The following is an 11,037-nucleotide window of genomic DNA, read 5'->3' on the forward strand; positions in this document are numbered from 1 at the left end:
AGCGCTGAACTTTTACCAATAAAAGGACTCAATTTTATAAAGGCAATTAAGAGCATCTGCACCTAGCAGAAATGTGATGTTCTGCTTTCTAAGCTCTGCATGTCATGGATGCTTTAGTCCATAACTCATTTATATCTGAGTGCGTCTGTCCTCCTTATTCTCTCTTGTGCATTTTATTCATTTCCCTGCCATGCTTCCCTTCCTCGCTCTCTCTCCCTCTCTCTCTATTCAGCCTGCATCTCCCTCTCTTTCAGTCGCTGCCACCACCACTCGCTCCCCTTCACTTCCCCATCATTATCATCTCCATCTCACTCACTATCTCTCTCTCTCCATCTGTCCCTTCTTATGAAATAAAATATGAATCCATTATTCATTCATTCAAACATATCTATCATCGCCGTGTGCAGCGCCGTGCCCCTTATCTGCAAAGCTTTTTCTTATTGTGCTTCGGTTATTCACGACTCATACAGCCCCATCTGAAAACACCACAACACTGGGGAGTATTTTTTAGCGGTGCAAGCACTGACAAGAGTGGTTCGTGAGGCAGTAAAAATCCCTTTAGGGGATTCTCCTGTCATAACAATAGCAGTGCAAGCTTAAAATAACAGTAGTTTGTGTGGAGGGTTTATATAAAGCAATAAAACATGGGAACTTGCCAATCCACAGCACATAAATACTGAATAATTTGTGTGGTAAGGAGCAGGTGATGCTGTGAGGGAGGTCATGTTATCGACTGCGCCTTATATATCTCTTTCATTGGAGCTGTATTGTTAGCAGTTGATCTCTCGCACGGGGAGAGCAAAGCAAACACGAGAATAGGAGAAACAGGGCAGCGACCAGGTTCTTTTTCCAATTAGAAACCTCTTTAAAAAATCAGCGTGCAATCGTGATGAAGGGCCCGTGTCTGCCGAGCACCTCCTCTTTTGTTTCCAAGAAATTCTTGGCCGTAGGTCAGCAGTTGTCAGACAGAAAGTTTCCAGGTGAAAAAACAATCCCTGAGCTCTAAAAGCTGAACATCTGGTAGGTTTTTAGCTGTGAATGTCCGCTTCCTCATTCCCCAACATGAACCACCAGCTCGCTGCTTTTTTTTGCTGTGTAATTAATCCGTTGACCAAAAAAAAGGCTCTTGAAAGGGAATCGCAGATCACAACTTGCCATAATCGAACTAATGCAAGCAGACAGGAGGTCACGGCCGCAATAACACGTGTCTCTGTGTCTCTGTGCAGAATGTTGGAGGATGACCTGAAGATCAGCAGCGACGAGGAAGAGGCCGAACAACAGGTGAGCTCCCTCTGCTGTCCGTCCTCTTATTCAGCTGCTGCATATGATCCCTCGCTCCGGCTTCTCCTCCATCTGTCCTTCAGCGTTTCATCTACTAGCATAGCACCCAGTAAATTCAGCTGTGGTTGGGTCACATTTGTTAATTCATTCATCTGGGAGTTGTCAGTGTTTCTGAAAGCATAATTCGTCCTCATTTTTCCTTCCATTTGTCACTTAATGTCTTGTATTACAGTAGCTTAAAAGATAGATACTTAGAAACTTGCATCAGCTTTGACAGTGGACTCCATATGAAGGATACTGAGCCCCCAAAGTGCCCACATACTCAAAGACTTACTTTAAGTAATAGGATCACATGTAAATCTTCCTATGAGTTACATGAGTACACTGTAAAATGTTAGATTTAATGGAATTGACTGGTTTGCATTCAGTTTATATCAAGCGCTTTTCTTTAACCATTCATTATATGGATAAATGAACCTTTGATTTTATATATTGCAGTTGCATTTTCCTCAAAATGATTGCTTCCTGTTTATGAAGCATTAAATAAAAATCAGAAGGAGTAACACTGTTTATAGGTGCTGGATGTCAGTGCCGTGCCCAGAGTTATTTTGTTCTTCATGAATGACACGGCAAAGTCGGGTCATGTCATCTGGACCAAGACGCAGGACACGGAGGGAGACAAAACACAAGTTTAAACAAAACACGAGCCGTTTATTGAGGCTGATTAGCATGAATACAAAAAAAAAAGCAAAAGGCGAAGCGGGGCAAAAACTAAACTAAAACCTAAACTGGAAAAAAAATAGAATTTTTGATGACTGTGACAAAGACATGAATATGACGAATAAACACGAACACGAAACTTGAGCACAACCTGAACAGAATCACGAATGACCTGAAACTTGACATGAAGGGAAGAAAACAGACGACCTGACAAAGACTGAATGGACCACACAGACTAAATACACACAAGAGGTGATCAGGGAAAGTGGAAAGACCTGGGGACACAGCTGACACAAATCAACATAATGACACCGCAGGGGAGGTAAAACAAGAGACACCTGACTCTTCAAAATAAAACAGGAAACACTGAGAGACGCAGACATGACAACTCAGGCTTGACAGCATGAAACACGCAGACAAGAAACACACGACAACTAACACAGAAGGCCTGAGTGGAAACGTAACCCAAACTTAACATTATCTCATGAGCAGAGATGGGCAGTAACATTTTACAATTAACTGTAATCTGATTACTTCTTTCAAGTAACAATTAATGTTATGGATTACTATTGCAAAATAAGTTAGATTACTGTTACTTTCCTGTAAGCACGCTACGTTACTAAACCGTGATTTTGTTCGTGAGAGCGTCTAATGATAATGACGTTCGAGTGTGCGACGTCCGTGGCAGCAACAGACGTGTGCAGCTCAACAATGGATAATATGGAGTGCAGGAGAGAGTACGACCATGCAGCATTAAAAATGTGGACGGACTTATAGTACTTTACGGTTTATTGCGTAAAAAGTGATTAAAAACATTAGTGTCCGCCGTACACAAACTTCTTTCTGCAGTGAAAAATGTAACTTCAAATCTTATATGCTGGAATATGCAGAAAATAGGTTTAAATGTTAAAGAATTTCTTCAAGTCAAAGACTGTTGCATATAATTCAATTTTTACTTGATGCAATGTGCATAACATTAAAAATTTTAAACTAATTAAACAATTTTAAAAAGAGAATTTTTTGAAAAATAACTAAGAAACTATGTAACTAATTACTTTTCAAAATAAGTAATCAGTAGTGTAACAGGATTACTTTGTTGGAGAAGTAATCAGTTATAAGTAACTAATTACTTTTTCAAGTAACTTGAACAACACTGCTCATGACTATTACAAAATAACTTAACTCTACCCTTTCTTATGGAGAACACGTGATTTTAACATAATATTAACATAAGAAATCAACAATACACGAAAAGCTGGGTCACAGATCTGACAGGCCAGGCTCAGGGACGAGGCGCTAAGGAAGACCAAATCTGATTGCAAGCTGCCCCCTCACTGTGATGTCACAAACAGCTGGAAATCAAAGTACAACAAAGCTGGCTACAGGTTTATACTGAAGTCATGCAGGGTGCAGGGGGGAACGACTCAGGTTTTACAGTATAAATACTGGCTGACATTTACACTTTAGAAGAGTCAGTTAGTTGTTGTTATTATTACATAATAACTGTAAGTTTAACCTGACATTTATCTCACACTACACATCAAGACTAACATTGTGCAACTTCATGCTGAAGAAAATGTGCAATATGATCAAAAGCTTCAGGAAAACTAATACATGTAATTTCTGGTGAGATTGTTTATTTTTTCCTATTAAAATGCAATAAACCAAACACAGACATGCAGGAAAGTGAGATGTTCCAGTAGCAGACACGGAGAAAAGAAAGTGAAGGCTCCTCCTGTACTTTATTTATTGACTTTATTGAGTGACTAATTACTGGCGATCTTTTGGTTTTTACTTTAAGTTTTGTAATGAATCATTTAGATGCTAATTTAATTCGTCATTCTGTAATAGCTTTTTAAATTGTTCAATTTATTAAGTGTTTGTAATTAAATACAGTAGGTCAGTTAGTGTTCTGGTGGCTCTGCATGCTAATTCTGGGGCTAAAAAACACCAAGCGTAGTCATTAAAGGTCAGAATGTCAGTATTGGCGGTAGCTTCTCCATCACTGGTCTGATGTTTACAAACCTTGGAGCGGTGATGTGTCCTGTTGTGGGGTGTATCAGCATTTTTTATCCACTATTCACTGACTAAAGAGGTCGGCTTTGTCACTCTGGGAAACTTTGCATATTTGCGTGCGGTCGTCCTGCTCTTCCTGTCTTGTTTTTCAGTATGGAAATTGGCACGGTGGCCCTTTCTCCTCTAATCACTGTCATCACGCGCTAATGATGCCAGAGATGAGTTCAAAGCAGTCAGTGGGGGTCGTGCTGCTGCCCCCTCCCCACTGTGCACACAGATATCAGCGCTCATCAAAGAGTCTGTGAGATGTTTTCTGTTAATGAAGATACCGATTCCTCTCATCCCATTTTAACTGGCCTTCTGATTGTATAATAACCATGATGGTAGATATTATAATTATAAATGATGGCAGGTCATTTATAATGGTTTAAGTTTGTGTAATGTGTGCATTCAGAATTGCACTGAGTGGCAGCATAATTAGAAAAATACTGAACAACTATGGCTTGTTTGGAAAGGTTTCCAGGAGAAAACGTCTTCTCTCTAAAAGAAAAAGAAATGGAATCGCAGCTTAGGTCTGCACACAAACTGTAAGACGTATGGAACAACGTCCTTTGGACAGACAAGACAGAAGTGGAGATGTTTGGCCATCTACGACAGTACAAACACCCCGTCGAGCACGGTGCTGGAGGGGTGATGATTTGGTCTTGTTTTGCAGCCACAGGACCTGGGCACCTTGTAATCATCATATTCTGGAGTCAAATGTGAGGTCGTCTGTCTGACAGTGATCCCAAACACAGCAACAAATCTACAATGATTCAGTCAAAGTCCAGAACTCAACCAAAATATTATAGCGAGACCATAAATAAGATATCCATGAACGATTGTCTGCAAACCTCAGAGTACTGTGAAAAACTTTCTTTTTCATATGATTGTATACATTTGATTGCTTGCATCGTTTGCACTGAGTTTGTATGCATATATTTATCCAATCGAATGAGATTTGGAACAACTAGCGAGTCCTACTTGTCATATACGCCACCTTCAGCCAAAGCTGAAAAATGAAGCCAAGGTAGAAGCGCCAAAAACTGCCGTTCTTGTTGGCCACTCATTCTCCATATGCACAGCTTTATCCATATAAAGAAATAAAGCCTGCTACAAAAACAGTTTGTTCTATAGCTGATTTCCTCCTTCATATTCTCATTGCTTTCTATATTCTTATGGGTTAAAATAAGATGTGTGGCCACTTTGACTGTGCTGACACAGGCGGCTCTACCCTTCTAATGAATGTGGCATCAGTCACACTGAGGCCTTAACTTACGGTGTCCTGAACCAATAAGTGACATCAGCATTTTGTCTTGTTGAACTAGATTCAATTATTTATTTTATCATCAGTCTACACGTAAGACACCATCATTTAATTAATTTCTGAGAAATAACTAAGAAACACCATCTTTGAAAAGGTTTTCCGCTCCTTTAACATGACATTTGGTCTTTCTCAGCTGTTCTTGAGGTACTTCAATAACTTCACGTAAATGTGCCAAAATGACTGGATATAGCAGTCGTAGCTGATAGTGTGTCAGAGTGAATAACAAGCTTTGGGAGTCATGAGCGAATTGACTTTAGACCTGCGAGAGAGAATTGTGTAAAAGCATGGATCTGGGGAAAATTGCAAGTATGTTTCTGCAGTGCTGAAAGTATGATGTTTGAAACAGAAGTTGTTTGGAACTATCAGCAGTTCCCTTGGTTTGAGGTACTAAAGAACCTCCTCGGTTCTAAAAGATCCTGACAGGACGTGGAGGCGGGAGAACATTATAGAAGGTCACAGACAGTCGTATAGAAGATTCCCAAAAGGCTCAAGAATTTCAATTAAATTAAATAAAATGTTATTTATATACCGCCAAATAAAAGAAAACAAAGATTTCAAGATGCTTTGTAAGGCATAGACTCTACAACTGTACAGAGAAAACCCCAACAGTCAGTGGGAAGGAAAAACTCCCTTTTAACAGGAAGAAACCTCCAGCCAGAGCCAGGGTCATGGAGGGGGGGGCATCTGCCGTGACCAGCCGGGGGTGATGGGAGGGAGACAGGATAAAAGAAACACCAAAAGAAATCTCAGATAACAAGAAGCGAAGATTTGAGGCTGGCGTTGCTGCTAAAGGTGATTTAACGAAGTGTCTGAACACCTTTACGTTAAAACTGGATTTTTCTGTCTTTCTGTATTTAAGAAAAAACGAAAACCTGTTTTACTCAGAATTAATTGAACCATTTGAAGATGAAGCCAAGCAGCCAACACCTTGACAGGGGCTGGAAACATCCTCTATGGATTTTATTTATGCAGCAAAGTTTCAAACACAAATGGTTTTCCTCCAATCTCCCATTTGTGGCTGACATATTGTCAAGTCCCAGCAGAATTAAAAAGAGCGAGGGGAAAGGCAGCAGTGTATGAGGGACTGTTTGTTGTATTGTTTGTGTGTAGGTAACAAAAACTACAGGCTTCATTTGTCTGTGCAAATTTTATTTTTATGTGTGTTAGCGAAAGAGATATTTGACATTTTGATATAAAAACACAAAATATATGCAGTTTATGCAAAAAGGACACAGGATTAAGTCTAATTCGACTGTTTTCACCATACATTCAGTCGCTCTCTTTCTCTCTCACGCTCTGTATTTTTTATTTTGTTGTCAGCCTGTGTGCAAGACAGACACTGGGATTGATTTAGATAAACAGAGAGGGAGGTGCGAAAGAATGAAAGGAACTGAATAAGTTAGAGGGAGAGAGACCAAACAGAGTGAAAACAACACAGACAGGAGGAAAAGACGGAGAAAGAGGGAAAGAAAACCAGATGACAGCGAGGCTGAGATGTATTTGGTGGCATTTTTCCGTGCATGCTCTTAACAGGCTTATGGCAAATGAGTGCACGGTGTATTATCAAGCTTTCTTAGCCTGAAGTTAAACACAACACGCACACATTCATAACTGACACACACACATATATGCTTGCATGTACTACACATTTGCGCACATATACATAGGGAGATGCACATACAGTGTACTCATGCAGACGTTGCCTCACAAGCATTTACACCAGCAAACACATAAATATAAACACATGCTGACAGAGTGTGTGTGTGTAAGAGAGACACACACACAGATGCACAGTGTCATTAGTATGCCGTGGCACAACACTGTGAGGGCAGCAGAGGAGTATGATGAATATGTTTTTGGCACAGAGCAAAAGGAGATGGAGGAGAGGAGGGAATTGAAAGAAGGAGCAGAGGAAGGGGGAGATGAGGAAAGAGGAGAGGAAAGGAGTGAGGGCAGAAAAAAGAGAGATGTTCCTAATGACTTTAGAAACTGACAGAAAAACAGCAACCCAATTACCGCTGCAGGACCGTCCTTTGTCTCTATCTGCCTGTGTTTCTCTCTGCGAGCTCGTGATGACAGATCACCTTGGTCAGAGCAAAGTCGGGCTTAAAAGTTCCATCTCTATATGAAGGCACAGTTGCAGCTGGGAAAAGTGTCTAGCAGAAAGGAAGCCTTAAACACATCACGCCTGCTGCACTGTGGCTTAGCTACAGTAATACTGAATGCAGACGAGTTTTGTGCGTAGGCTGAGTAATGTTACACGACGCTATAATATTAAATTCAGGAAAATGCAGCTGGAGGAGATCAGTTTTAGCTGCGCAGCTTTCGGATGAATCCGTGGAGGAAATCAGGTCTAAAGAGATAAACATGCCAGCCTGACAGAGCTGTTGGTAAAGGTTAAAAGAGCTGCATGCATGAACTAACTTGAGCTGCATGCACACTGCATGGAGCAGAGAGTTGGCTTTGTCTCCATGGGAAACTCACAGGTGTTGGTCGAAACATTAGCAATAGCTCTGCAGTGAATTAGCACGAAGAGTCTTGAACCTGGAACATTTAAATAGAATTAAGCTGATATCCTTTTTTTAGTTTGAAAAGTTGGTTTAGTTTAGTTTTCCCGACATTGGTTACCATTGTGATCTGTATTATTTTATCTATGCCTTCACAGTCACCGGGGTTCTTTGCCCAAGGATTAAGCCATTGGCGTTCCAATTGGCTGAGGCCAATCAATGTTCAGCCAATAGTAATGGCAAACGTTTTGACTTCTGCTAGCAGGGAAAGCGCAGGAAATACAAATTTTATTACAAATTTCAGTTATACTATGATCGTAATAGGGACGAGAGGCTGAGGCACGACTACAATGACTGTGAGCATGTGCAATGAACTCTTTTAAGCAACTTTGATGCGTCGAGATAGCGATAAAACAGCAGCCTACCAACCTGCTTTCAGTCCACTATCAGTTAGTGCACAGTGTTAGTGCATCAGTCAGTGATTTCATGGGGTTAATATAGTTTGGTTTTTTTTGTATTAATACAGCAAATATCAAATTGGCATAAATCCCAAATCTACACAGGTCCAAATAAACTCTCACAGATTTGAAACATAATTTTTTTCACCAACAGTGATGTTGTTGCTGCAGGTTGGCAAAGCAAAATGACATAAGTCCTCGTCAATCTACAACAACAAACAAGTCGCACTCATCCATTCAGACTGACTCAGGCTGATTGTATAAATTAGATGGTAGTTATTTTCTAACCTTTGCTAGTCTGTCTGAGAGTGATTGCAGCCAGTCTGAGTTGGACCATGATTGCTTGGAGACAGGTTGCCTCCCACCAGGTGACCTGTGGCGTCACTTTTATATCAAAGTTGCCCAGATGTTGAGGGTGTTGCACACTCAACCTCTGGGTGAATATTTCATTGTTGTAGCTACTTGCAATCAGTTGCATAAAAAAAAGAAATATATAGAAATCGATCAGTCTGTCAGTGTAATCACCAGTTGCCAGATCATTTTTACTGTGACTGAGCCTTTACATGAAGAAAAAGGTCTGCTATGTGACACATCCTCACACATAACCTCTTTCTATCAAAATAATTTTAAAACACTTTGCATTGGCTTCCTATATCATCTATATTCTGGACGGATCACAGATTGTAAGAAGGGAGCTAACAAGGAAGTAAAGCATTTGCTTCTACAACAACAACAACAACAACCTTTATTTATAGAGCACATTAAAAGCCTTAGGCATACCAAAGTGCTTTACAAAAAAACAATAAAATAATACAGTTAGTACTATGAAGCAGTATTTCTGTGAATGGCTTTCTGTTTAGCTTGGTTCTTGGCGTGCACTGCAGAATGCAAATGAGCATGCAGACTACAAAATGCACAGAAAACACTTCAACTGCTGGAAATCCAGTACACACCATAGTGATGTACTCAAGGATTTGAATGTGCACTAGGTAGGAAACATGAAACCAGAGCATCAAAGGAAATCTGATTAGCGGAGCTTTACGACAAAAAGACCCACGCTGGTGTTCGGGGTGCCGTTAAGTCTGTGTAATCGACACGTGTAGAAAATATGTTGTGTTGCACAAGTGAGCAGCTCTGACCTTTTATCTATCCAGTGGCAACATCCTATTAATCATCTAAAGCACATAGTTACAGGGTGACCTCAAATCACAGTCCTGGGTGGTTTAATTGCGAAGCAGCCTCATAAATAAAGAAAAGCTGAAAGAAGTGAACGGTGGGTGTTTATGGAGAGAACAAGGACGACGGGACAAGTGTCAGGACACCGCTTTCACTACAACTTTAATTAAAGCTCAAAATTGGGTTTTTGAAATGAATATGTTTACTTTTAGCCTTGGTAGGTTTTTTGTGCCTGTATAATCACCAGTTTTGCAACTAAATGCAATTGTTCATTTTTGGCGTAATGCTAGGTGATCTCAGAGTGCAGATCATGTCCACTGCTGTGACTTCCATCAGAGATTGGCAGACTTCCTGCAGAAGAGCAGCAGTTTAAAAAAAAAAGAAAGGGCAGAGGCTACCAACGAACCTTGAAATAGAAATATCGCGTAACAACGAGTCAAAGCAAGCTAGACAGCACAAACAAATGGAAGTATAGAAAGGCATCGATCAGTGAGTTCAAAAGCCTGCCGAGTAAATGCAAAGTGTTAAAGTGACTACGTGGGCTTAAAGGCAGCTGAGTAAACAGAGTCCTTATCATGGCTAACACATCGCAAAGAAACACACTTGTTCATATGTTAGCTGTCTGTTGGACATGATTGAGATCACAGCCATCAAACCAAGCAGAAATGCTCGTATATGTAACAGGACAGATTAAAGACTGACAATGTTCACGAACAGGAAAGTGTTCGGTGGACTTGCTGTGTCAAATCCAGCTGGCATCGGAGGGAAAGATGCTAAAATACAGTCTCTTTGTGTTCCACTTGTGAAAATCCAGCAGCTCCTGTATTTTCAGTAACGCAACCTCCTCGCAAGAGTTGCATCATAAATTCAAGAACTGAGTTCAGGTGTTAGAAATGCTTTTACAAAGTCTCTCACGTGAAAGTAAAGTGACACCGTACAAGACAAGCAAAGAATTCATTGTTCGCTTCCTGTTTAAATTGGTGTGGGGGTGTTTAAAGCCTTGTTAAGACCGTATTGCCGGCCCCGCTGTGAAACATTGAGATGTCTCGCACCCACACGAGAAAGGCGAGCGAAGAGGGGATTTTAGAAATATAATCATATACGTCTGGAAAAGCTTTAAGGTCTGAATCGTGTTGCTTTTGGTAAAACAGCTTGTCCCTTTTTGTCGGGAACAATGCTCGCAGCCGTGTTATAACAGAGGAGATTGTGTGAATAAATGCTGGTTGGTTTGTTCTTTATTTAAATCCAAGTAAAGCCACCAGCCAGCTAAATATATTCACACATAGATCCTCTCCATGAGCCCTGCAAGCCTCCCAAAGCCAAAGATCTGAGGAGGTTTGTTGTTCTAGCCTGCAGCTCCACATCGATCTATCAGAAACTTCACTGGTCCAGTTAATCACCTTATTCCTAGAGAGAGAGAGAGTGTGTGGGGGGGGGAGAGGGGGAGAAAAATTAAGTTGTATTAATCATGGGCCTCCAAGAGAGAGAGAGAGTGTGTGGGGGGGGGGGACAG

At 40.7% G+C, this 11,037-nt stretch overlaps 1 protein-coding gene across 2 annotated transcripts in view; it reads left to right on the forward strand.

Moving 5' to 3' along the window:
• aff2 (AF4/FMR2 family, member 2) overlaps positions 1-11,037 on the forward strand; it is a 213,120-nt gene that overhangs the window by 128,204 nt on the left and 73,879 nt on the right. For both annotated transcript variants that reach the window (XM_042225097.1, XM_042225096.1), the window contains exon 9: positions 1,227-1,281. In XM_042225097.1, the coding sequence (XP_042081031.1) occupies positions 1,227-1,281 (55 nt within the window). The remainder of the gene's footprint in view (positions 1-1,226; positions 1,282-11,037) is intronic.

Source organism: Haplochromis burtoni, unplaced genomic scaffold (assembly GCF_018398535.1).
Source record: "Haplochromis burtoni strain Fernald_Lab_line unplaced genomic scaffold, NCSU_Asbu1 Contig_159, whole genome shotgun sequence".
NCBI classification, from domain to species: domain Eukaryota; kingdom Metazoa; phylum Chordata; class Actinopteri; order Cichliformes; family Cichlidae; genus Haplochromis; species Haplochromis burtoni.